The sequence below is a fragment of the Drosophila novamexicana genome, unplaced genomic scaffold, assembly GCF_003285875.2.
Source record: "Drosophila novamexicana strain 15010-1031.04,08,12 unplaced genomic scaffold, DnovRS2.1 tig00000009-arrow-pilon, whole genome shotgun sequence".
Lineage (NCBI taxonomy): Eukaryota > Metazoa > Arthropoda > Insecta > Diptera > Drosophilidae > Drosophila > Drosophila novamexicana.
This window is the reverse complement of record NW_020824766.1, coordinates 3,911,961-3,937,739: the sequence shown is the minus strand read 5'-3', so window position 1 is coordinate 3,937,739 and position 25,779 is coordinate 3,911,961. Positions and strand designations below refer to the sequence as shown.

Genomic DNA, 25,779 nt, shown 5'->3' with positions numbered 1-25,779 from the left:
TTATCCAGCAGCGGATCAACGGTAAAGAGGATTTCTACAGGAATTGGAACACATACCGTGGAGGCTTCGGGGATTTTGATGGTGACTTCTTCCTCGGTCTGGAGAGGATTCACCGCTTTACGCGCGCCCAGCCCCATGGGGCTTCACATACATATGGAAGGATTCGATGGTGACATTAAATACAGAAGATACGATCAATTTGCCATTACTGGCGAGGAGGATCAATACACCTTGTTCACTTTGGGAAAAACTGAGGGCAGTGCAAAATATTAATTAATAATATTAATTCTTGCCAAAAATTCAGCATGGTATTCTGGCAACTGTGCATGTTCAGCCAGGTATTGATCGCCTCAACTTTGTCAAAGCAATTTATATGCAACTTATTTTTATATTGATTGATTTTTAGCAATTTAAATGGCAAATACTATGATCATCAGGTGCACAAACGTGATGCCATATTTTGGGAAGGTTACAACTCCTTGAATACAGTCAAAATGCTTAAACGCCCCACACTCAATGGAAAATAAAATAGAGAACAAATATGTACAGCATTTATTGTAAAAAAGGTTAAAATTGTTTTATAATTTACTCTATAATAAATTCCGATGCTGTAATCTCAACAAAAATACACAACAGATTGGTACAAAAAAACACGCATATCAAACAAATTCAAATGAAATAGAATTCGATATGCAGACAAACTCCTTTATTGAAAAAATACTATTAAAAGGAATGTTACCTGTGCTGGACGATCTTGCCGACATACCCGAACACCAACTTGGGTTCAGAAAAGGAATTGTAAAAACATGACAAATGCCTTTAAGATAATAATATATATATCATAATATTCGGTTGTCACTCTCAGCAGTCTGGGCATAAACAAATGGTCGCAAGCACTCATGAGGCTCACTCACATCAAATATTCTTGATTCGCTTATTTTGCAGTTTGACGTACCCTTTAATGTTTGGTTAGTGGTAATCGACTAAATGCAAATTTGAACTTGACTGTAAATTATCGATATATCGATTGAAAATATGACATTCTCTTAAAAATAAGCTTTCATTCCAACACATATTCGAATGACAGCTGCAGAGTGCAATCGATATGTTACATATGAGATGCATTAGTACAATCGATATTGATATTTAGTAAGCAGCTGATTGATGCAGTTGGCAACGCCACAGCTGATAAACAGTAAAATAAGCTAGGATGAATGCTCTCAGAAAGTACCGCTATAGCTTTTTGGCTGGCGCATGCGCTGCCGGCGGCAGCTTCTTTGGCAAATTGCCCAGTTTTCTCGATGCACTGAGCCTGCTGCAGCCAAATGCAATGAACTCAGTCGCCGGCTTTGCGTATGTAGGTAAGTATTTCAAAGACATTTTATAGATAAATGTTAACTGGCAACTTGCTTAGAATTTGCGTTGGTCCAGCTGCTGCCGCTTGGTTTAATGCTCTGCTGTAATGTGTGCAATTTACGCTACTTTCTGAAGGCCTTGCAAATGACCCAACAGACATTAACGGCAACTGTCTTAACAGCCGCCTCCAACTACGTGTTATCAGTACGTCTGATTGTCTAATGAATTCATTTATTATTTGATGCACTTCTATAAGTTGCGCCTCTTTAAGTTCATTCTAGGTACGATCGTTTACCGGGAACCGCTGACTGCGCTGTCCGGCGTGGGCATAACTCTTATATTAGCCGGTTTGTGGTTCCTATGCGATACAACGGACTCGAGAAGAGCGTCGGTCGGACAAAGAACTGTAGCCAAACATAAACATATCTAGGCATTTTAAAATTAGTCTTCCGAAATTGTTAAGGAAAATTAGCACCTACGAGACTGCACTAATGGGTCTGAAGAATGTAATTGAACTTCTATTGAAAATTGCATTTTTCCGTTAATGAATAACTTTTGTTACTTATATAAGTTTCGTTTAATGTCACTAATTTGCATATATAAATACATCATTTTTGTTTTTCATTTTTAATGCACATAAGTGGGGCATAGAGTTTCTGCATTTTTTGTTTTGTTTAATATACAGCACTACATACATAGTGTATATGTTTATTAAATACGCGCGCTTCTTGATTTGTAGAAAAAAACAAAATACATTTGTAAACAAATAATGGTAGTAAGAGCACAAACTATAAATATATTTGTTTATAGTAAATTACATAAGTTGCGTTTTCTTTTCATATGTTCATCATCCATTCGCAATGTATTATATTAATTCATTAAATATAATTTGTATGTTTCAAAATTGTTATTTAATTACTAAGACGTATAAATACTATTATTTTCTGTTTCCATCAATTTATTAACTTGAAAAGTATTACGTACTTTTCCAAGCTCCTTTCTCCTAATTCTTCTGTTCGCATTCAATTAGCAGCTGTTTGTCCAGTGCCCATGCACTTGCACTTATTCTCTGCATTTGTTAATATTTTACTTTTGTTTCTTCTTCTTGCTATTGGGTTTTAGAAACCCGATGCATGTGTGTGTGTTTGTTTTTGAACTTTCCTGTATGCTTGTATTGTTTAGTTTGAGTGTTTGCTTTTATAAGTGTTCTAAAAACTAGGTTGTTGTTTTGTTTTTATTAATTAATAATTAAATAAATCATAATTATATAGAAACATTTGATTGTATTTATAAAAAAAAAAAAAAACGCGCAGTTTTTTGTTTTCTTTTTGTTTCTATTTTTTGGGATCAGTTTACGTTGCTGACTAACGGTAAATTGAACGTCAACGTGGCAACGCTGCTTGTATGCGTAAGTGTGTGTGTGTGTGTGTGTACCGATGATGCGTATTGCGTTATGTGTGGTGTGCTGTGTGGTGTGGTGAGTGTAGGTGAGGAGCTTTCCATTTAATACATGTGCCACGGCCAAACAGCTGCGCCGTCGCTTTTAGACGCTTTTCACTGCCTAGTTTTTATTCTCCAAGCCGAGCGGCATGCGTTGCTGTTGTGATTGGCGCTGATTTATGTAGCCACCGCTAGCGTTGCCCGGCCCACCACCGCCGGTGTTGCGCCCGCGATCGCCCATCGGCCGTCCAAAGGATCCATTGCCGTTGCGCTGATTGCCTCCACGCTGTCCTCGATAGGAGCCGCCGCCGCCTGAGGAGTCATAGCGCGACTCCTTATTGTAGACCCCACCTCCACCGCCGCCACCATTCTGGTAGTAGTTGTTGCCGCCGCCGCCGCCACCACCACCGCTGCCGCCGCCGCCGCCGCCTCCACTTGACTCATTGTTACGGAAATAGACGCCACTGTTGCGTCCATTCTGCTGGGCTGAGGAATTGCCATATTGTCGTGTGCGATAGTTGCCGCCGCCATTGCGTCCACGATCGTCGCCACCTCCGCCGCCATTGCGCCGCTGCTGATAGTTACCAGAATTGCGACGCATCGGATTGCCGTTGTCCTGCTGCGAGGAGTTCCAGTGGTTGTTGCCGCTGTCGTTCTCATTGACATAGCCACCACGGCCGCTGCTATTGTCGCGGGGCGTGGCCCACTCCTGCTTGTTGCTGTTGCTGCTATTGCTGCCATTTGAGGCAGCGCTGCTCATGGCATTCATTTCGCTGCTCCATTTGTTGGTTGTCGACGTAGGCGTTGTCTGCTCTGCTAGAGCCGAGGATTGCGTCTTGAGAACATTGGTCAACGCAGCTGTGGCAGCTGCATTGGTATCATTGACGCCACCGCGTCCATGCCATTCATTGGCGTCCACATCACTGACAGGCTGCTGCTGCGATTGTTGTGGTTGCGGTTGCTGCAGCGGATGCTGCTGGGGTTGAGGCTCCTCCAGCTGTTGCTTTTGCTGTTGTGGCTTGAGTCCCAGCTGCTGCTGCAGTTGCTGCTCATAGCTGACCACAGCTGCGTCATAGGGAAACACGGCAGTCACATCGCCCGGCTGCATGCCAATACTCTGGGGGGGTGGTTGCTGCTGCTGCTGCTGCTGCTGCGGCGGCGGCTGCTGCTGTTGCTGCTGTGGCGGCAAACGTGTCATAATTAGCATCGGCTGCTGCTGCTGGCGCTGCTGTTCGTGTATCAGCACAGGCGAGAAAAGTTGTTGTTGCTGCTGCTGCTGTGGTGGTGGTGGCTGCGGTGGCGGCTGCTGTGGCTGCTGCAAGGACGGGAAGGACTGATTGGTAAATGTCAGCGTTGTAATAGTCTGCGGTTCATCCACATGATTTTGCTGCTGCTGCTGCTCAAAGACTAGGCCCTGCACCGGTAACTGCTGCGGCGGTGGTGCCTGCTGCTGCTGTTGCGGCAAAGCATCCGGTGTATCCAATTCGCTGTCCTGCAGAAAGTGGAAACTGCCGGTGCCCAGCACCTCGGCCAGCGGGCGCAGCTGCTGCATAAACTGCTGTTGCTGCTGGGGTGTGGGTGCCTGTAGAGCTGCAGCTGGCTGCGGTGGCTGCAGCGGCGGCTGCTTGAAGTAATTATGCTCTACAGCGCGCACTGTGGTGGGACCAAAGTGCTGCTGCGGCGGTGGCTGCTGCGGCTGTTGTTGTTGTTGCTGCTGTTGTTGTTGCTGCTGTTGTTGTGGAGGCACCGTTGACGCAGCGGCAACGCCCGCCTGGGGCGGCTGCGACTGTGGCACGCCGTGCAAGGCCTGGAGATTCACGGGGCTACTTAGCAGTTGATGCGGATGCTGAGCCGGAGGCGGCACATGCGTTGCCTGTGGCGGCGCTGATGCATACATCACGTGGACAGGCGTTGTGTTGCCTGCTGCTGCAGTCGCTGGAGCAGCATTATAAACGCCCGCCTGCTGTTGCTGCTGCTGCACCAGCATCTGCTGCTGTTGCTGCTGCTGCTGCTGATCGACAACGGGCGCTCGTTGATGCTGCGGCTCAAGCATTAGATGAGCACGTTCCGGCTGATGCAGTTCAGGCAGCGCAGTGCCCGCCTCGGCAGTGGCCAGCTTGTCTAGACCCTCTTCCAGTGAGTTATGCGCCGATGGCTCCGATATAAGCGCCTCCTGGTCAGCTGCAATGGCACCCACATCGTTAAGCAGCGTCTCGCCCTCACCACTAACAGCGCCGCTGTCCACGTAGTTGCCCTGCACAGTCAAATCCGTCATAGGAATCAAATAATACTTGTCCAAATAGCCGCTATCCTGAATCTGTTGGAAGAGCGCACGCAGTTTCTCGAATGTCATCTCACCGAACGGCTTGGCCCGAGCATTGATGGTCATGGCAAAGAGCTCGGCTGCCTTTTGAGCCGTCGCCAAAAAGCTGATGTCCTCCGCAGTCTCCGGGCGGCGCGTTTGCACCTCCATGCAGCTATATTACAGAACATATATTCAAATGTACCATCGATTTGTAATGATCCTCAGTTTCAACGTTTCACAAAATAAAAAGCACACCCCTTTTAAATATTGTCATACTCTCTGTTAACTGAGAATACAAGATAATGGGCGTGCTCAGCTATTTTAGGATTTAACTATGTTTTCGTCCAATAACCTAATTTTCTCTTATGTGATATAAAAGTCTTAAATAAGGGGAGTGAATTGAGCCTAGCAATTAGCTATTTTTTAACATAATTGAGCATCTAGTCCTAGTTTCTGTTGCAGTTATATGATGCCGTGGTCATATACCAGACTCTCCGGTGCCAATATTTTTAAGTATAGCTTAAAACGGACATACGGACATGGCTCTAACAGCTTGGATATTGTTCTTGTCCTCAAAAACATACACATTTATGGGTTGTAATGTCTCCTATTCGTTACGGGATTCAGGTCAAAATAAAGGCCTTATTATAGTTTATGAGTATTCAAAAATGATACAATATCTAACTCTTGGCATATTTGTTTGTTTGTCTTGAGACACTTACAACTTGTCGAGCGCATCCAAATCGCTAATCTCCAGTTTGCAGGCTCCATTGTCTCCGGCCAAGAAATCATTACGCACCTGCTCATCGTTAAAGCAGGTGAGAACGTTTTGGATGACCAGGAGATCACGAATCTTAGCATTCTCGGCCAGAGTTTTAGCTTGGTTGTCCTGCACATTGAATAGTAAATGTTAATTACTATAGAGGATGTTTTTTTTTTTTTTTTTTTTTATAATTTCTTACCTTGCGTGCCTGCTTCTTCTGCTCCTTCTCGGCCTCCTTAAACATCAACTGCGTTTGCTTGGAAAAGTCTCGAGCGAATTCAAGAGTTGCCAGAACCGAGTCGTATTTAGCCACGGCCGCTGCTTGGTCGGCGCTCAGCTCCTTACCGCCAGCTTGGATGGCGCGATACGATTCCAATTTAGTCTATGTGCATGACAAAAAGTGTAACGTGAGTCACGGTCTGAACAAAATAGCATTGGTTTCGCCTCATATTCGCATATTTTCATGGTGAAATGTCAAAGCAAACAACCAAATGCAAAATGGAACCAATAGGAAAACAATTGTTAAAAAAAAAAAATGCCGAGGCACATGGTAGTAGGGTTGCCAGATCGAGCACTGGCCCTCACAAATGTCTCATTTTAGCACATTATCCGCGCACAAATTCACTTTTAGAAGACAATCTAAATTTAAACTAAATTTGCATATTTAATTTATGCACAATTTATTTAAAAACAATCGGTTCACATGCACAAGCGGGCAACACAATTAAAATTAGTCTGGCAACTCTGTGAGATAGCAAACATGGCGTCGCGAAAAATCTGCGAGCACAAGGGGGAAAACACAGCACGACCGATAAAAAAAAAAAAAGTACGAAACGAAACAAAGCGGGCGACGAAGGAAAATAAAAAATGGTGGGCAATGCCTGCAGTGCAAATCCCAACTTCTAAATGATATTTTTTTTACCAATAATGCACTTACCTTACGCTTCTCCAAATTGCGAATCTTATGCTCAATGGTGACCAGGATTTGCTTCATTGGATTGTACGGCTCGGCGGCTGCGGCCGCAGCGGCAGCCGACAATTTCAGCACTTTGGCATTGACATTATTGTTGTTGGTTAAATCAGTTTGGCTACTTCCGCTGCCGGGTGCTGCTCCCGCTGCCACAACAGGCTTGGCACAGTCAACGAGATTGGTATTACTGCTATGCTGTCCGTTGCTTGCGTTGCCATTGTTGCAGCCGCCACCACCCACGCCGCCGCCGCCGACGCTGCTGCTCGCACCGATGGAGCTGACCGAGGCGCGTTTCTCCTTGCTATTGTTGTTGGTGTTGGTGAATGTGGTAGCAGCCGAAGGCATTGTTTGCCGTGTGTTCTTCTGGTTGCTTACTACTTTTACTATAAATTAGGAATGAAATTGAAACTGCTGCCTTGTCCTGCCGTTCTTTTTGTTCTTCGAAAAACTTAGGGATGACTAAAAATATATAGATGTGTATCGATATATCGATGACTTACATATCGCTTATGTCCTAATTACGATATGTCAAACTCACTCATATATGCTGCTGTTTCCATTGCAAACATTTGACTATCGATGTATTCAGTAATCAGAGATTTGCATCATTCTAATGGGCCAATAAGTACTTGATCTTTTGATTCACAATTTTCAGCAAAAAAGAAAATGTTGATACAACTAGAATGTTACATTAAATTGTTAAAATTAACGGCATAAACAAGTATAAGCTTTTATAATATATCGATACACTTAACATATTTGACATATCACAGTTTATATGATGTTTTTGCCTTAACAAATGCGCCACAAATGATTAGCTACTTTTCCGATAGGTGGTGCGAGCAGTCAACGATTTTCAATTCAAAACTACGAAATGATTGGTAGATTTATGCACAATACGCTCATTTCATGGCCCTCTATTAGACGCCCCTACTCGTGTGCCGACAAAAAGGTAACTCTTATACCCGGCGATGGAATTGGTCCTGAAATTTCTGCAGCCGTCCAAAAGATCTTCACAGCTGCCGAGGTGCCCATCGAATGGGATGTTGTCGACGTGACGCCTGTGCGAAGACCCGATGGAAAGTTCGGTATACCCCAGGCTGCCATCGATTCGGTCAACACCAACAAGATTGGCCTAAAGGGTCCACTAATGACGCCAGTGGGAAAGGGACATCAATCGCTGAACCTGGCTCTGCGCAAAGAGTTAAATTTGTATGCCAATGTACGTCCCTGCCGCAGCCTGGCTGGATACAAGACACTCTACGACGATGTCGATGTGGTCACCATTCGCGAGAACACCGAGGGCGAATACTCTGGCATCGAGCACGTGGTCGTGGATGGCGTTGTCCAAAGCATTAAGCTGATCACCGAAAAGGCCTCCACCCGCATTGCAAAGTACGCTTTCAAATATGCCCAAAACAACAATCGCAAGAAGGTGACCGTGGTGCATAAGGCGAACATTATGCGAATGTCGGACGGTTTGTTCCTTCGTTGCGTGCGTGACGTTGCACAGGACTACCCAAAGATTCAGTTTGATGAGCGCTACCTGGACACGGTGTGCCTCAGCATGGCAAACAGTCCGGAAAAATTCGATGTGCTGGTCATGCCCAATTTGTACGGTGATATTCTGTCTGACTTGTGCGCCGGTCTGGTCGGTGGTCTTGGTCTGACGCCGTCGGCCAATATGGGTCAAAATGGTGCCTTGTTCGAGTCAGTGCACGGCACCGCGCCCGATATTGCTGGCAAGGATCTGGCTAATCCCACGGCCTTGCTGCTGTCAGCGGTCATGATGTTGCGCCACTTAAACCTCCTCTCGCACGCCGATAATATTGAGCGCGCCGCCCTCGATACCATCAAGGAGGGCCAGCACCTAACTGGTGATTTGGGCGGACAAGCGAAATGCTCCGAGTTCACAGACGCGATTTGCGCTAAGATTTTAGCTGGATCCGTGCCCGTTGCCCAGACAACTTTTTCTTAACTTTTTGTATCAAAATTGCGAGTTGTAATCTTTAGTTAACTCTCTTCAAATTCAAATTGGTCAAAGTGTAAATTGTTTCATAAGATGTGAAGCCGATCTTGCACCTATATTTGACGCACGTTCAGAAGGAAACTTCATAATAAATGCAGCTTCCCATATGGCGTGGATCGCCAATCAGTCTGTAAGGGCAATCAGACTTAACAAATGTATATTAATCATAAAATTGTAATCGTTGAAGTAAAATTGGTATTCTTTAGGTATACGTTTTTCTCTTTACATTATGAAGAGAACGAAGTTTTGCTTTAGTATTGGCCAAAGGCTGATTGCATAAATAAAAGTTTGATCTGTGCGTTGGTCACCAATCATTCAGTCAGTCAATCAATCAAACAGGACTAACAATTTGGTGAACCTGAATAGATAAATAGTTTTATTTTTACATTAATCGTATGTAATTTCGAATGTTTCGATATTTTACTTCTACTGGCGCCCAACTATCGATACTCTTATATTTTGACAAGGCCGATAGTCTACCTGCCGCTAGGTGGCGGCACAATAGTCGTATCAATGAGGCGCGCATTTAAGTTAACCAAGTGCAGAAATCTGCTACTTAAAGATACTCTTGTGATTTTCATTTAATTAGCTTTAAGCCTATTTTCAAAGACTTACAAAATGTGCTTGAAGACGTATTTCACAAATAAATAAAGGCTAAGGGCCGAGATTTTAGTTTTATGTTGTGTTGTATAGATTTATTGGTAAGTTACTTAGTTAAACAATCTAAAATGTTAAACTTTCCGTATCATTGTCCGTATTTAAGGCAAGTTGTCCAACGCGAAGTCCGCATACAATTCCGTTTTGTCTGCCTCGTACATATCGTATATATACATATGTATATATTTTGTTTTAACATAAATGCTTTGCTTAAAGTTAAATTATCTTAAGTACAATAATAGAGATAGGTTTATAACATTTTGATTTCAGTTATCGCAAACACAAGTTTTTGAGCCGGAAAAGGCTTCAAGCCACTCGCCAGACGCTCAACCATACGGGCGATATGTTTCTTATTTTTTTGATTTTGCATTAGATCTTCAACAAATTACAAGATTAACTAAACAGAAAGAGAGAGCGGGATTGGGGGGAGGGGGGGAGGCTATAGCAATCATTTAGAACATTTGTGTACAGAAATATTGTTTAAACATAGGTACGAGAGTACAATTAGAATTAATACATGTCTTTAAGATTAATAAAGCGTAATTAAAAGATTTCACTACAAAACCAAAGAAGGTCGCATCGTTTCAATATACATACAAATTACAACAAATACATACATAAATATATATATATAAATGTATATGCCTAGGCTCTCTTTTGTGTATAAATATTAAAAATATATAGCTCATTTTAAAGCGCGGCTCTGCCCGGCTACATTACGAATATAAGAGTTGCGTAGATCTTCCAGCGCGGCGTCAAATTTGTCCAATTAACGCTGAAATAAACTCCAGAGCTTGTAGCTGGACACACGCTTGGCGAGATTGGCCGCTGCGCTGCTCGGCACCGCTGTTGTCGTCTCGGCGGCAGCGCTGCGACGATTGTTAATCAGCTTGGAGCGCATTTGCTCATCGATAAGCTCCTGCATGTCCATTTGCCATTGCTCCAGCTGCTGGGACAGCTCCACCTTCTGCTGAATGGACTCGAGCAGCTGGCTGTTGGCCTGCATCAGCTCGACGCGTGTCTTGGCCAGCTCCACCTCGGCCTTGGTGCGACGCTCGTTGGCCGCATCCCGCTCCTTCTGCGCCTTGGCTAGCAGCTCGTCGCGATCGGTGTTGTCAACCAGATCGCCGCGTGCCTGATCTCGCTCTTCCTTTACATTTTGCAGTTCCACATCGGTCACCGTGACCTTGGCCTCCAGTTGTTGTATCAGCTGATGGCTGCGCTTGATCTCATCCTCCTGCTCCAGAACAAGATTACGCGTTTGGTCCAGCATTTTCTTAAAGTTGCCCGCATCCAAATTAAGCAGCAATCGTGTCAGCTCGTCGGACATGGCCGACAGCATACCCTGCCTGAATTCGATAGCGATATGGTCGCTATCATTGCGCTCCGTGCTGGACATCGTGTTGTCCATGGACTCCAGATCCAGAGATATGTCAGAATTGAGACCTGTTTCGATTAAAAGTAGAGCTTGCGTCTTATTTGAAAGATTCAATGCCATGCCATCCACTCAACTCACCTGAGTCATCATCATGGCTCACTTTAAGCGAGTCCACCAGGGACTTCAGCTGTATATACACGGAACGCGCCTCCACCCACATTTGACTGGGCTTGCCCGATTCCGTGAAGCTGGCCTCATCCTCATCGCATTCCATTTCGAACTGCAGACTCTTCTTGCCGGGCGTACTCGAGTTGGCGTCCTGCATTAAATCGAATTCAGCTTGGGGTTATTTTAATGTGAATATGCTAACAGTAGGAATGGCCACTAGATCGAATGGGAAAAGAGGCCCGAAAATTGAATACATATGGCTTTGTTCCTATTCCCACATATAAACTCATTATATCGATAGATTCTTTTCTTAGATCTATATAATAAAGTCGTCTCATATCTTGAGAGAAAAGTTTTTCATAGAAGAGTTTAATTTACCACTGATCATTTCTATATCAGCTATATGATATGAGGAGAGACGTCTATGGATATATATATATATATATATATATATATATATGAGATCCCCCTTTTAAGGCTACGTTTCTTTGGCCAAAATTATAAAAAAAAAAGAGGTTCTAGTCGGGAGCTCCCGACTAGGAGATACCCTGAACCCTCTTCTTCCAACATCAAATGCATATATATAATCTAATTTAGAAGCTATATGCCAAGTTTGGTGACTCTAGCTCTAATTATTTACCAAAATTGCCCAAAAAACAGTATATCGATATCGATTTTTATCGATTGCTTGGAAACGGAATAAGTTATCGATTATCGGAAACAAAATCGATCTGCGCGGGCACTAGGAGCACCTACATCTAAAATTTCAAGTCTCTAGCTCTTATAGGTTCTGAGATCCTTGCGTTCCTACATACGGACGGACGGACGGACGGACGGACGGACAGACAGACGGACCTGGCTAGATCGACTAGGCTATTGGCGCTGATCAAGAATATATATACTTTTTGAATTTGCACAAATACAATATACCCTTATACCCATTTTTAATGGGTTCAGGGTATAAAAAGAGAAAGACAGTTTGACAAGGAACCTGGGCTTAAGCTGTAAATGTAAAATGTAAGTTAAGCTTAAGAGCAGAGAGAAACTTACCGCGCCCAAACGTTCGCTGAGTACATTATTCTCACGCTGAGAGCGTTCCAATGCCTGTAAGGTGGTCTGTAAAGATGGAACAAATAGTTAAGACTTGGCCCAGATAAAGCATTTATTATTTATAGATGACAACTTGTTGCTTATCTCTGGCACAAAAGGAAAGAAAAAAGTGTGCAGCAAAAGAAAGTCATTGAAAGATAAGTTGAGCACTTGAGAAACTGCGCAGTTTGTTCTTTGGAGCGGTCATAAATAATCTGACAATTTGTAAATCACGATTTCGCTTACGTTAAATTTAAAATTAAAATTAAAATGAAAATGAACTGGACGTGAGCTCACCTCTAATTTTGTTTCCTGCTCGCGGGCATGTCGCTCCAGCATATGAATTCTGTCCGATGCTTCCTCCAGCGATGAGGTAAGGCTCTCCTTTTCCTCCTGAGCGTGCTGCAGACGACGCTCCAGTTCCTGGCGCTTGCCCGTGGTGAGGTTTAGTTCGGTTTTAATCGACTCCAGGCTGTTGACGTGCTCCTGCCAAGAAATACGTTCAAATCAATTGGATAAAAGATGTTGATGTGTGTTACCTGTAGACTGCTATTCCTGTAGTGATATTGGTCCTTGAGCTCCTGTATCTGGGCGCTGAGCTTCATTTCGGTGGCATGCGCATCCTGTATCTGTTCGGTAAGGCGTGTATTCTGATGCTGCAGCTCGTCGATGAGTATGGTCTTCTCCTTTTCCGCCTGCCTGATGGCCACATCCTGTGTCTGCAGCTTGTCCTTTAGCTCGTTGAGATCTGATTGCAGCTCCAGCACACGCTGATCGCTCTCGTCCTCCGCTATGGCCAGCTTCTGGCGCAGCACATGCTTCTCCTGTTCAAGTTTCTGTAAGCAAGCCAAATGGAAAGTTAATTAAATGCACATGGGCAAAGATAAAAACAAAAACAACTTATTCTTATTATTTGTTCTATGACTCGTCAGCAATTGCAGCAACTAACCAGCAAGACAATGAAAGTAAGTAAAGCAAACAATGTGCACGTACACAGAAAAAAAAAAAAAACCAACCAACAAAGGCAACCGCAAGGTTAACACAGCCCGACAGGTAATTGTACAGCTAACATTTGCATTTTCAACTCTTCATTTTTTTTTTGTTTTTTTGCAGCAAGCAAAAAGCTACAAACCTTGCCGAACGGCATCCTAAAACAGAAGTTAATTATAATTTGAGAGTAAATCTAGTCCGTAAAATGTTTATAAATTGAATCGCTTGGCAACTGACAACTAAGCAAAGATACTTTCGAAAACAGACCATTTATATTTTGCAAAAAGTGCAAGCTCTTTTTGAACCACTGTGCACAGGAAAATCTTCAGCTCGCGCCTAACAATAGCGCCTTGTCTCTTGACACCATTGTCAGAGACAAGGCAACCGCAAAATTCACATCATTCAAATTAAAATGCAATTGAATTTTCACTTCTTGGCGGCGCATCAAATCCAAACGGTTGAGCAATTTGGTCATTAGCTCAAAGCATCCACTTTAAAAGGCGATTTGCTTTAAGCGGAGCTCCGATAGGCGATGGGCGATAAGCGAGCTCAGGCGATAACAAATGCACACGGCCCCATCTCTAATAATGCAATGCATTTATCGATGGGCGAGAGGCCGCTTCTGTCTGAGCTAAAAACCTTTCGATTTTCAATTTCAAATTCAATTATTCATATAATAATTTACATAATTGCCGTGCGCTAAGTAATTGATGCGAGCGGGGGCAGGGAGGCAGGGCTCTGCGTTTTTGGATCAAGGTTTGCGGCGACATTGAAAATTGCTTGCAAAGTTTAATCAATATTTGAACCTTCAATTGGCATAGAAAATAGGCGTAAAAGAACACATAAACATATATGTATGTATATTGTGTGCATTCATAATTGTTTGCGATCTCATTATGAAGAGAAATGATGTTAAAGCCTTATCGCCCAACTTTATGCGGAAAATGCACTGCGAGCACGTAGCGCTAAGAAAATCGAGAGACTGCAATAAATATGAGAAGTCAACGCGGTTTGACTATCAGCAGAAAACCAAAAATAATCTGCGTCGCTAATAAAATGGAGCGACAAAACAGTAAATGAAAACAGCTTTAATAAAATTACCGGTAATTTGCATAAAATGCGACGCGTTGCCGCCAAAAACAACAACAACAATAACAACAACACAGACGAAAAAACCACAAAAATTGCTGCAATTGTTGTTGTGGGTTGGCAAAGAGGGCGACGCTCGGCTCGCGCCTAAACAATTGCAATTGCAGCAGAAAGAAAACTGCAGTCAGACAATGGAAAACTTTAATAACAAAATAAAAACTGCCAAGCAAGCGGCCGAACCACTGCACCGGCAGTTGCCAGCTAAATAAAACAAAACAAAACAAAGCGAGAGAGAGAGAAAGAAAATAAAGAAAAAAAATTAAAAATTATTGTACATACTTTCTCTGTTTCTATTTCACGCTCAATGAAATGTGTTGATGATGGGGCTTTGTGTGACGATGCACAGTGGGGCAAAACTCTTAACTAGTGAACGGGAACAAAACACATAAAAGCGTTTGAGAGAGAACTCCTTGAGCCTTAAATGGAAATATTCCACACAGAGTGCTTCAAATTCAATTTTCGATATCTGTTTTGATATTAGTTAAAATTTATTCAAATAAAATTGATCGTTTCGATTTTCACCACGTTTTACGGCTAACGGTCCCACTGTGCGGCAGCCAACAACGGAAGTTGGCATCAGCTCAGCCACAGAAATGAGTTCGCATGCGACGTATTCAAAGCAAGAGTTAGTTCAAATAGTTTAAAAGAAAAATCAAATGAAATACGCAATAAAAGATGAGCCGCAAATATGTTTAAGTTGTTGGCCAGTTTTGTTTTCGAGTTAATTTTATTACGTATTTTGGAATTTCTTGTACACAGTCGTAGCTAATTGCATTGCATGATCAACTAACGGGGAGTTGTAATTTGTTTTGACGCCACACACACACACGCAGACACAATCTCACACACACAGACAGACAGGTTTGTGTGTGTATTCAAATGCGACGTAACATGACCCACTTTTCTGTGGTGCGATGTGCTTATTTGGTTTTGCGAAAAATTATAAATATTTGTGCAGCACAATTTACAGCGCCTGTTGGCAGGAAATGTTTAAATGCAATTGACACAAATGCAACCCTGCGGCTGAGTCATCATGCATGCAACAAGTGCTGCATGAGGGGGTAAATAAGTATTTATGCAAATGCTGTTGTCTAATGCTGTTTAAAAGTTGTGGTAAAACGCAACAATCAAAAGAAATGCTTGAGTTAACAACATCACGGATCAGAGGTGGGCGTGTTAGTGGGAATGGGAGTAGTTGCAGCAATCGATATTTAGTACAATGATTACCGATAGTTGTTGTCAGTTACTTGCCAAAAGTAACGATAAACGAATCGCAAACGATTGTTAATTATTTGACAAGCTTTCAAAATGAAACGTCACGTTATAAGATCATCATCTGAATGACGAAGAACTTGCTGACTTGGATGGGTGTTGAAAGCGACAGCGGCAACTGCATTCGATAATTACAGTGAATAATTAGCTAAATTGCACGCCAGTCACTTTGTAGCAAGCGGCACAAGAATCGTGCATAAGACCAGCACAATGGAGAGCAGGGGCGGGCTCTTAGAGTGCTTGCAGCTCTTCTAGCCAACCGGCTAGCAAACAAGTTTCGAATGTCAAATGCTGGCAATTACCTAAGCGGCCTATTAATAAACATTGAAAACTTTAAATTGCTAAAACGCAAGCCGGCAATGACTCAAGAGCATGAGCTCAGCTTTACAGCATGAGTCAATGGCCAGTTAAATTCAAACAACAATTTGCTCTGGCTAATTTACACAACATTTTCCGAATACCTGCTGCATTTCTTATGCGTATTTTATGCGCAATATGCTGGGGGCAGCCCTCCTCAATTAATGAGCTGCAGTCTGTTGCACAGTGTTCAACGTTGCGTATGCGCAATGCGGCCAGCCAGGGGCACACAACTTTCTGTTGTGGTCTTCAGTTTTGTATTTTCGCCAACGCCGCCTACTTTTCACTCGCATTGCAATTAAACTGCATTTGATTTTAATTAGCAGACCAAACGGCACAAATTTCACACTTAATAGCAAATTGCATTTTGCATTTTATTGGCATGGAAAATGATGCAAATTGCTCATAACCAAGCGGTTAATAAGTTTTTGGCCATTTGAGCATGCCTAATTGGCAAACTAATTGCCAATCGAACAGATTAATGTTATCTGCATTATCTGACGGGAAGTCTTGGGAAAGATGCCATTTAACTAATGCACAACTATTGAAAGCACCGCGACAATTATACTTGGCCAAGTTTCTACACAGTTGAGAAAAACTATGCACAATTCAAACGTCTATGCACAAGCATAAATCGTGTTCTTTTACCGATTTCACTTACTTTCGAATATACTGTATATCTAAAAGAAACACTCTGCACTGTGTGAAGGCAAGATTCTCGAACCGAAACCCCAATTGAATTATGCCCTGAGCCCATTACAAATGAGTGAAAGGGGCATGAGGGTTTTGTGCAACGGTATGTAACAGGCAGAAGGCAGGAGTCCATAAAGTGTGTATTCTTGTATCGGGACGACGAGACGAATTGATTTAGCGATTCTATATCTTTTCCCATTTAAATTATAGCTATAAATATCGATGTTAAGGCATGCTTTTTCAACATAACTCGAAGATCTGATAAAGTCACATTAGAAGGCTTCTACTTTGGGAATTTAAAATTCAATGAAGATCGGACTATAAGCTCCGAAGTTCGTCAAAAATGTACATACAAAGCTTGGGGCTTATAAAAGTGGCACATCCGGCTGTTTGGTTGTGTATAAAATGAAGTTAGAATGTTTGTAACCGCAGCTTGGCGCTAAGTTAAGGGTATCTCCTAGTCGGGCACTCCCGACAATAGCACTCCTAGCCTCTTTGTCAGTTGATTCAGTGCATAAGGAATTGTTGCCCAGTATAACTCACTGACAATGCGCCACCGGCAATGAACCTTCATTTAATGGCCCCAAAAAAACTTGATTTCAACTTTGGCAGCCGTCATGAAAATAATACAACAATGCGACATGCTAATTTTTTTTCTTTTTTTTTTGTTTGTATCAGTAATTGCCAAAGTTTGCTTATGCGCTAAGGTCACGTCGCAGTAGTCTGACTGACTCTTGGGCAGCTTGGTGGGCGTGGCTGCTACAGTTGACTGCCCAAGTCCAGTTCCAGCTCCAGTTGCAGCCACAGTCGTTGGGCCTACGCAAAGGCAATGCCGAAAGCAGCAGCCATAATAATAACCATCATAATAATAATAGCACATAATACAAAGCTGATCTGGCCATTGTTATTGTTATTGTTGCTGCTGTTGTTAAAGGCGGTCAGTTGGGCCCAGAGGATGGGTTGTAGGACGGCCTTGCAAGATCAAACAGTGTCAGCAGCCATTAAATTTGGTCGCAATGTGCAAAATGCGTTACAACATAAGAAAAACAACAATTTAAATAGTCATCAATATGTTTTGTCTGAATCAATTGGCATTCGTTGAACATGATGTGATGTTTTCCTATATTCCAATATCCGATTAGCTTATAAAAACCAAAATCATAATAAAAATGTAATTGATTTGAAAAGTTTTGATGACAAGACAAACCATGGCTTTAACCAAAATATGGGTTCAAGAGTTGTCGAATCGAACCCAAAGGAGAGACCGTTTCCTTTTGCGTTTGCAGCCCTGGGTTTATATTATATTAAGTGGAAAAGTGGCGAAAACTGAGAAGTATACACGGTCACTCTGGCAGTATGTATGCTTAATAATTATGTTAAGCATTGCTGTTAAGAAAAGGAAGTCTGTGACAAGCGTTCGACAAATAAAGAATAGCGAAACTAAAGAGAGAATACTTACAGACATTCATAAATTTAATAAAAATACACTTAATCATCATCTCATACATGCATCATAGGTATTGGAATAGATTGTTTGAGGGCCAAGCTTTAACTCTTCTAAAATTCAAAATGCCTCTCATTCACTCTCTCTCCCTCTCTCTCTCTCTCGCTGTTAATCCCTGTTCGTCTGCCTCTCTCATTTGATTTTTCAATTTTTCTCAAAAGTCCAGCAGACTCTTCTTAAAATCATATTTCAAGTGTATTCCAGATGCATTGCACCACATTAACCCACATATTTCCTTTCCCTATTTAACTCAATTTACGGCGCACAAAAGAAAAACTTGAAATTTGCACAAAACAAAAAAAAAAAAAAAAAAAAAAAATCAACAATCACTGCACTTAATTTTAAAGTTTCGTATTTATTTTGGCATTGACAATTTTTTTCCTTATTTATTTTTTCTCTGTTGCCATTGTTAAAGAAATTGTGAAAAAAAATGAACAAAATTGAGCAAGCTAATTTTTATTTTGGCATTTTTGTGGTACTTACATTTAATGTGGAGTATTGCAGTGCGGCAGAGGCAGTTAATTAAAGCTGGCCCAAAGGCTTTTTAATTTCAATGGCGCAATTCAACGGGACAACAAAAGAGAAAATAAATTCGCGCCGGTAATTATGATAAATTGCTTGATTTGCCGAAAAGCTTATAGGCGGCCATATGACTCACCTGGCTGTTCGGAAAAAAGCAATCATAAAAGAAACATAAGAAATACACGTTTCTATCTTATCGACATGGCGAAAAGCGAAACACGCTCAAACAAATCAGAGACCTCTTATCAGAACAACGAAATGTGTGATAAGAGGCAGCGACAAGCCGCATTTTTGGCCAATTTGCCGCGTTCGATGCGATCTGGCGAATGCAGCTAAAATAAACAGTGAAATAACCCGATGGCAGTACCAAAACAAGGTGACTTTCATTAAAAATAACGCAGCAGAGCCAAAAATTATTAGGCCATAAATACGAGGAGTTACGGCAAATTGTGACGCCCACTGCGCATGCGCACAGCTCCGAGCTCTCAGACGTGGCACATTCCAGCATATTCCCAGCACACACACACACACACACACACACACACACACACACACACACACACACACACACACACGCTAGTGCGTGGGCTCGACTCTCGCAGAGTCAACAAAGCGCAAAATACACTAAACTACAAAAATAGAAAGATGTTGCCAAGTGTCGCTTCAGTTGCTGCAGAAGCGCCTTTGAGGCAACTTCTACAATTAGTCATCGTTGCGGCTTAAGACACCGCGGGGCAAACAAGTTTTACCAAAAAAAAAAAAAAAAAAAAAAAACAAAAGCGTCCAAAATAAGACGAACAACTTGAGAGCACTCGAAACTTTGAAATGCTTTTAATGATTTTTTACAGTAAGCACTGCGGCAACTTATAACAAGTAAGAGGTTCTAGTCGGGAGCTCCCGACTAGGGGATACCCTGAACCTGAATATATATATTCTATTTTAGAAGCTATATGTCAAGTTTGGTGACTCTAGCTCTTATTATTTACCAAAATTGCCCAAAAAACAGGATATCGATATCGATATCGGAGTAAGTTATCGATTATCGGAAACAAACTCGATCTGCGCGGGCACTAGGAGCACCTACATTTAAAATTTCAAGTCTCTAGCTCTTATAGATTCTGAGATCCTTGCGTTCATACATACGGACGGACGGACGGACGGACGGACAGACAGACGGACATGGCTAGATCGACTCGGCTTTTGATGCTGATCAAGAATACATATACTTTATGGGGTATTTTTTTGGATTTTGCACAAATACAATATACCCTTATACCAATTTTTAATGGGTTCAGGGTATAAAAATGTTGTACCTATACAGGGTGCATGTGATTTTATAATTTTAAGTTATTCTACTTCGCTTGTTTTGTGCGTGAAAGCAATTCCAATTAAAATGCCAGGAAGGTTTATCAAATGCTCTGACTTCATGTCTGCCTAAGATTTCAGCCCGATCATCCATTATCAATATCTTACTATAATTAGATTCAGGTTACCCAATGTCTTACCCAGAGCAAAGCTTATTTGGATTTCTGGCTAGGCACAAGACATGAAGAGATATTTATAAAAAAATAAGTAGGAAATAAAGATGTAATATATGATATAATCACTTAAGCCCCTAAATAGCCCGCCCACGATTCGTTTATACCTATGAATAAGCCTATAAAGCCCCCAAAAGCTAAAACAATAGAACAATAATACTGGAATCCTGTTCCGGATTGTCCAGCATTAGAAAAGATAATCAATGAAGCTAACTCGACCATTTACTCTCTAATTATAATGTAGATAAAATAAACTCAATAGCGCTGTGCGTTTATTTAAATAAGAGGGTAAATAGAAAGAGAATCAATTACTTTATACCTTCAGAAAAAACAGTTTTTAATAGGAAAAATTGAAATTTCTGTCAGTTCTATTTACAAACTATAAACTAGCTGAAGGTTCAGACAGTAATTACTCGTATTCACGTATTAGTTAGCTTCTTTAGCTCTATAAGTATAAATATAAATTTATATAAATAAAAAATATTAAAAAAAAAAACTTTCTTGCAAGAAAATCTTTGTAAAATAAATTCAACTTTTGTATTTACGTCAGTATTAACATGATTGTATATTTAACTAAATATCCAGCCGAGTATTTAAAAAAAAAAGAAAAAAAACTAAATAACTAAAAAAAACAAGATATGACTCAGACCGGTATCGAACCCAGGACTCCAAGGTGCGCATTTCCTCGCAAATGCAGTATCTTACCATATAATAATACTTGTACACAAATACATACATATATCACAGGTATAGTATGATTTCTTGATCAGTACTATCCTCATGAAATTTTAACAAAGAAAACTACTTTTATTTTTATTGAAACTATATAAAAATCAAGATTTGAATGAACGAACCTAAATAAAATTATACAACAGATTCACTCTTATTTAAAGAATAAAGCATTATAGAAGTATTTCGCAAACATAAGATTTGTTGAATAATATTATTCGTAAGTTTCCAATAAGGGAACATTCAATTCGTGCATCATGAGAATAAGGCATGACATAAGATTTAAGTTTCATCCATATACAATTTTATCAAAGAAAGCAACTTAATTATACAGAATATTTGGAATCATAAAGATTTAAGTTTTTAATAAGGGATTGTAAGATATAAAGAAACCCAATTAAAAAGATAAAATATGCGCATTTTTTAATTTGTGCCTGAGAATAAAGAATTATCTCATAGTAAAAACGAACAAGCATAGGAAGGTCTTTTACCTTATGAAGACCGTCTAGCTTGTCTAAGCCTAAGCAAAGACAGTTTTTAGTTATGATTCTCACAAGTTTTCGACAAATGATTAAAAATTGCACAAGTCAACAACAACAACAACAACAACGTGAACGACAACGAAAAATGTTGTTTTGCCTTTAATTGTCTGCGTTGCGGCTTCCGAATGGAGGCTTTTCAGCGGCAATTCTTTTGTGTTTCTCAAAAAACAACAAAAAACATAATAAATAAGTTAAAATAACAACTATAGCTTCTCTAATTTTAACAGCTTTTTAATTACGCGGCCCGCACTAATGGAGCGCTCCTTAAGACATTGCAAAACCTGATGGAAAACAAATTATCATTGTGTTATGAAGTTAACCGAAAAAAAAAGTAAATGAACTTTTGCAGGAAAAGCAGCTGTTTAAATAATATTATTGATTATACAATGCGAAGCGAGTCGAAAACTTTGCAGCTTATTAAGTTGATGGATTTATTTAAAAAAATGCGAAAATCTTAAAGCTTAAACGGGGTTAAAATACCCAAAGAAAAAAGACAGACTCGAAAGTTTCGTAGAGAATTGCGGAATAAATATAAAATTTGCCAAATTTAACTTAGGATCTCTGAATATTCCAACTTGTGGTTAAATAATATGCTAAAAACAAAACTAATTATTTCTTTGTCGCACAACACACCCAGAAAACGAGGCAAATGTTAATGTTGTATTTGTAAGTTGTAAAACTTCCCGAACAAGTTTCACTTTCACACCTCCAAATAAGGCGGGAGTATTTATAAATATTTTGCATGCCGCAGACTTCCTTGCGGTAGCAGCTGCTTTTGTGCTGTGTTCGTCTGTCATTAATATTTAAGTATATTGTGCATAAAAGCCAAGCAAAATACTCATGCGTATACACAGACCATTAAGTCGAGCCAACAGAGCGGACATTTCAGGGCCAAGAAGTGACTAAGTCCAAGTTTCAGCCACCCTGCCCGCCGTACCCCTCTAACGCCTTTGGCGGGCCGGGCTACTGTCGGATGAGCTCAACTCAACAACAATTGGACAAACTGCTGCCAGCTTATTTCTGATAATGCCTAAAAACTGCAAGTTGCTTTGTTCGAGTGAAGAGACAAATTTATGCATGGGAAAAATATGTTTTATGTCTCTTGTTTATGATTAATTTGTGGCTTTTAGTTTGCTTTTATCATCAACTTTGGCTAAATGTCTGACGAGTTGTCTTGTGTGTGTGTCTATTGATTTATTTATGAGGAAGGCTAAGCGGAGTATGAGATCTCTTAAAGTTGTCTAAAGTAGCTTTAGCTGTAGACTGTAAATAAAAATAATATATTCAACGTTTTGCGGGAGAAATAATGAAACGTATTCTCTTTATATATTATCATTTCTTGGCTGGGCACATTTTAACGAAAGTATATCTGCGTTTTTAAGTGTGTTCCTGGATGATTTAGATTCACAATGGATTTTTTTTATTATTCTACGATTTTTTGCATATCGGAACATATAAACAAGGTCCGCTTATCTCAGAATAAATATATTTCAGTAATAAAAATAATAATATTTAAGAAAATTATCAATTGAAATAGATATATAAATTATTTCAAAGGTATATATATATATTAGCGTGTATAGCCCGGCCTGGTCCGTGGCACGTATAAAATAAATGCTCTCAAAAAGCTTTGAAAATGATTTTGAAACTGATCGAACGGTAAATAAACAATTATCATACAAACGTTTTCCCCCAATTTACCAGTGTGTGGGTGGAATTTCCCAAATCGCTGAAACACGTATTCATTATGTTCTTATGTAGAGCTCTGAAAATAAGTTTGAATTACATCGGAATAAATTAAGAACTGCACAAGAAAAATCTTAGAATAGCATTTCTACCGAGGATGCTTTGATTCTGCGAAAAACGTGAAACACGTCTCAAATGATTTTTCATATAGATCCTTGAAAATGAATTTGAGCGCGAAACGTCATCCACCAAATCTTTGACCTCCATTTCCACCAAGGAGGAATACATTTTCAGAAATGTGTGAAATACCCCTCAAATGAATTTGAACAAAGAACTTTGAAATTGAGTTTGAGCCGACCGGATGGTAAGCAAAAAAGTTTCATACAAACGTATTTCGCGATTTTGCCATACTTGCGGGTGGAATTTCCCGAAACCCCGCCTTAAAGTGCACCTTCATCACATAAGGTAACCTTAGTGACAATTTCAGCTTCCTAGCTCTTACGGTTTGGGCTGTGCGTTGATCACCAATAAGTCAGTCAGTCAATCAATCAGTCAGTCAGTCGGGACAAACAGTTTTATATATAGAGATATAAATCTCAATTAATTTCATACTCTGGGAAAAATGCTTAATACTGATTGTGTGACGTGTTATTACTGTACACTCAATCTTGGCTGAATGTCTCCTATAAAAAAAAACTCACCCTTTAATTCCCTTAAACAACAGCTCCCAGGCACTTTAACTTGATGGCTAACGTTTAACATATGCAGTTAACTTGGCTTGAAACGGTTTTAATAATAGCAGCTCCTGACTCAACAGCCCGTTACCTAAAGATGTGTGGCAATCTGTCCATAACTCAGCCAGTTAAGCGCACATTATCCAACAAAAACAACAACAACAACAACAACAACAACAATAATAACAGCAACAATAAAAACACCTTTTACCCAGTTGTAAATAATTGCAGAGGAGACGGCGCACAACAAAGTGACAAGCGACTTAGTTCTCAGACTATGCTAAATGGTTTCCTGAAGCACGAAAATGCTGGAAAAACTGGAACCCAACTCAAATACTAGCTACACATGCATCTACATAAGTTGCTTTTGTAGGAGATTTCCGAAAACAAAAACATTTACGCAAACCCCAAACAATAGCAAAAGAGCGCTAATTACACGAGTAAGGGAGACAGCGAGATATGCATTGCCAGAGAGAGAGAGAGAGAGAGGGAATGAGAGGGAGAGGAAGAGACAGTGTGGGACGGGGGGAATTTGATTTGTAGAGTAAAGCCTTAAACAATGGAGAAGCAGAAGAAAAAACAAATCCAAATCAAAGAAGGAAAATACAAAATCAAACTAGTGTGAATACTTTAATAGAGAGTGCTCGACTAGCAAATACCCTATACCCAGCATCAGACTGTGCCTTATGCAGACGCTTAGACGCCTCGATCTTACCAAAGTGCAAGAGGCCTTCTTTGTTCTTAAACTGTATATAACATTTATGCATCTACTTAGTTCTAATCATTTTATTTCAATCATGTCTCAAAATCGACATTTATCCATATAAAAATGGGTTGAGATATCCATAAGATCTGTATACGATCTATAAATATATATACATCAAGTAGCCAGCTCTTGTAGATTTCGCGACAGACAGAAATGGGAAGATTTTCTTAGCTCGTCGTCTTGATCTAGAATATATCTATATATATATATATATATACATGGTCAGAGCTGCCTTCTTCTGCCTGTTACTTACTTTATACGAAATGCCAGTATACCCTTTCTTATACATTCTATGCATACAGGGTACAAAAACACTTTGCCAAATGCGCAAAACTAATGCCGTTTAGCCAAAAGCCGTTACATCATTTCGCAAGCCAACCAACCTGCATTATATACTTATATATATATGCAACATCGAAATCTTGAAACTTTTTCGAGTGCAGCTCTATTTCTATATCAACTTCTTTGCGCAGTCGCGCATGCGCAGCCGAGCAAATGGGTCAAATTTGTAGTTTAACCAATTTTATGGGATTTTGCAATGTGCTTTGGAATTTGAACTTGCCCACAGGGCTGTGTTTTTTTCTCTTGTTTAGTTTTTAACCCATGTATCTTTATCAATTCGTTGATTGGCCATTAAATTGGATTTTAATTGTTGTTAATTTTTTATGACCTTGCGACTCGCCAGTTGTTTAGTTTTCGATGAGATTTTTGACTTAATCGATGAAATTAATGCAATATTTTTAATTCATTTTCATTTAAAGCGCTATAAAATGTAAATTATTTTATAAAATTATTGTTATCTTACTATCGCTTCCTTCGCTCTTTTCCCGTTTTCTCTCACTCCTACCCTTTCTTTCTGTCTCGTGCCAAAAGTCTTACTCATCATAAATATTTGGGCATGCTTGAATTCATGAGAATCGCATAGAAGGGTGAGTACGAGAGGAGAGGAAGAAAAGAGATAAAGATAAATAATGGAACGTCTAAAACTATTACTTGATATCATGAAAATCGCATAGAAGGTGTTTTTAAGATAGGAATAAGTAATAGTATCAAAGATAGGACAGATCTATTGCCTCAATTCAAATAGTGAACTTCCAGTTAATGTCAAATCACAAATACACAAGCTACATATATACACAATA

General features: G+C 40.4%; 4 protein-coding genes across 6 annotated transcripts in view; 2 read left to right on the top strand and 2 right to left on the bottom strand.

Moving 5' to 3' along the window:
• The first annotated feature begins 1,154 nt into the window (after positions 1-1,154).
• LOC115766402 lies at positions 1,155-2,642 on the top strand. Its single transcript, XM_030710323.1, has 3 exons — positions 1,155-1,361; positions 1,415-1,560; positions 1,628-2,642. The coding sequence occupies exons 1-3, from the start codon at positions 1,211-1,213 to the stop codon at positions 1,784-1,786; spliced, it is 456 nt and encodes a 151-aa protein (XP_030566183.1). The 5' UTR covers positions 1,155-1,210; the 3' UTR covers positions 1,787-2,642.
• LOC115766382 (caprin homolog) lies at positions 2,642-7,465 on the bottom strand. The gene is made up of 5 exons (XM_030710289.1): positions 7,373-7,465; positions 6,802-7,293; positions 6,064-6,246; positions 5,824-5,990; positions 2,642-5,273 (listed from the first exon to the last, which is right to left on the bottom strand). Exons 2-5 carry the CDS (start codon positions 7,177-7,179, stop codon positions 2,918-2,920), a joined length of 3,084 nt encoding a protein of 1,027 aa, XP_030566149.1. The 5' UTR covers positions 7,180-7,293; positions 7,373-7,465; the 3' UTR covers positions 2,642-2,917.
• Positions 7,466-7,621: 156 nt separating this feature from the next.
• On the top strand, positions 7,622-9,070 carry LOC115766390 (probable isocitrate dehydrogenase [NAD] subunit alpha, mitochondrial). 2 transcript variants are annotated; one of them, XM_030710311.1, is made up of 2 exons: positions 7,622-7,786; positions 7,844-9,070. In XM_030710311.1, the coding sequence occupies exons 1-2, from the start codon at positions 7,709-7,711 to the stop codon at positions 8,810-8,812; spliced, it is 1,047 nt and encodes a 348-aa protein (XP_030566171.1). In that variant the 5' UTR covers positions 7,622-7,708; the 3' UTR covers positions 8,813-9,070. The 2 variants fall into 2 exon arrangements, with proteins under 2 accessions (XP_030566171.1, XP_030566162.1); XM_030710302.1 differs by having other exon boundaries at positions 7,623-9,070.
• Positions 9,071-9,553: 483 nt separating this feature from the next.
• The window catches only part of LOC115766421 (bicaudal D-related protein homolog), a 29,749-nt gene continuing 13,523 nt past the window's right edge, over positions 9,554-25,779 (bottom strand). For both annotated transcript variants that reach the window (XM_030710353.1, XM_030710346.1), the window contains 5 exons: positions 12,695-12,991; positions 12,453-12,641; positions 12,117-12,182; positions 11,037-11,217; positions 9,554-10,966 (listed from right to left, as the gene is read on the bottom strand). In XM_030710353.1, coding sequence (XP_030566213.1) covers positions 10,290-10,966; positions 11,037-11,217; positions 12,117-12,182; positions 12,453-12,641; positions 12,695-12,991 — 1,410 coding nt within the window. In that variant the 3' untranslated portion in view covers positions 9,554-10,289. The remainder of the gene's footprint in view (positions 10,967-11,036; positions 11,218-12,116; positions 12,183-12,452; positions 12,642-12,694; positions 12,992-25,779) is intronic.

What these genes read in the sequence shown, in the direction of transcription:
- LOC115766402 (XM_030710323.1), top strand. Translation starts at nt 1,211, where the DNA reads ATGAATGCTCTCAGAAAGTACCGCTATAGCTTTTTGGCTGGCGCATGC. An exon ending in CGCCGGCTTTGCGTATGTAG is followed by an intron (nt 1,362 to 1,414) that starts GTAAGTATTTCA and finishes CAACTTGCTTAG; the next exon opens with AATTTGCGTTGGTCCAGCTG. An exon ending in CCTCCAACTACGTGTTATCA is followed by an intron (nt 1,561 to 1,627) that starts GTACGTCTGATT and finishes CGCCTCTTTAAG; the next exon opens with TTCATTCTAGGTACGATCGT.
- LOC115766382 (XM_030710289.1), bottom strand. Translation starts at nt 7,179, where the DNA reads ATGCCTTCGGCTGCTACCACATTCACCAACACCAACAACAATAGCAAG. An exon ending in AGAAGAAGCAGGCACGCAAG is followed by an intron (nt 5,991 to 6,063) that starts GTAAGAAATTAT and finishes TTCAATGTGCAG; the next exon opens with GACAACCAAGCTAAAACTCT. An exon ending in TTGGATGCGCTCGACAAGTT is followed by an intron (nt 5,274 to 5,823) that starts GTAAGTGTCTCA and finishes TCTGTAATATAG; the next exon opens with CTGCATGGAGGTGCAAACGC.
- LOC115766390 (XM_030710302.1), top strand. Translation starts at nt 7,709, where the DNA reads ATGATTGGTAGATTTATGCACAATACGCTCATTTCATGGCCCTCTATT.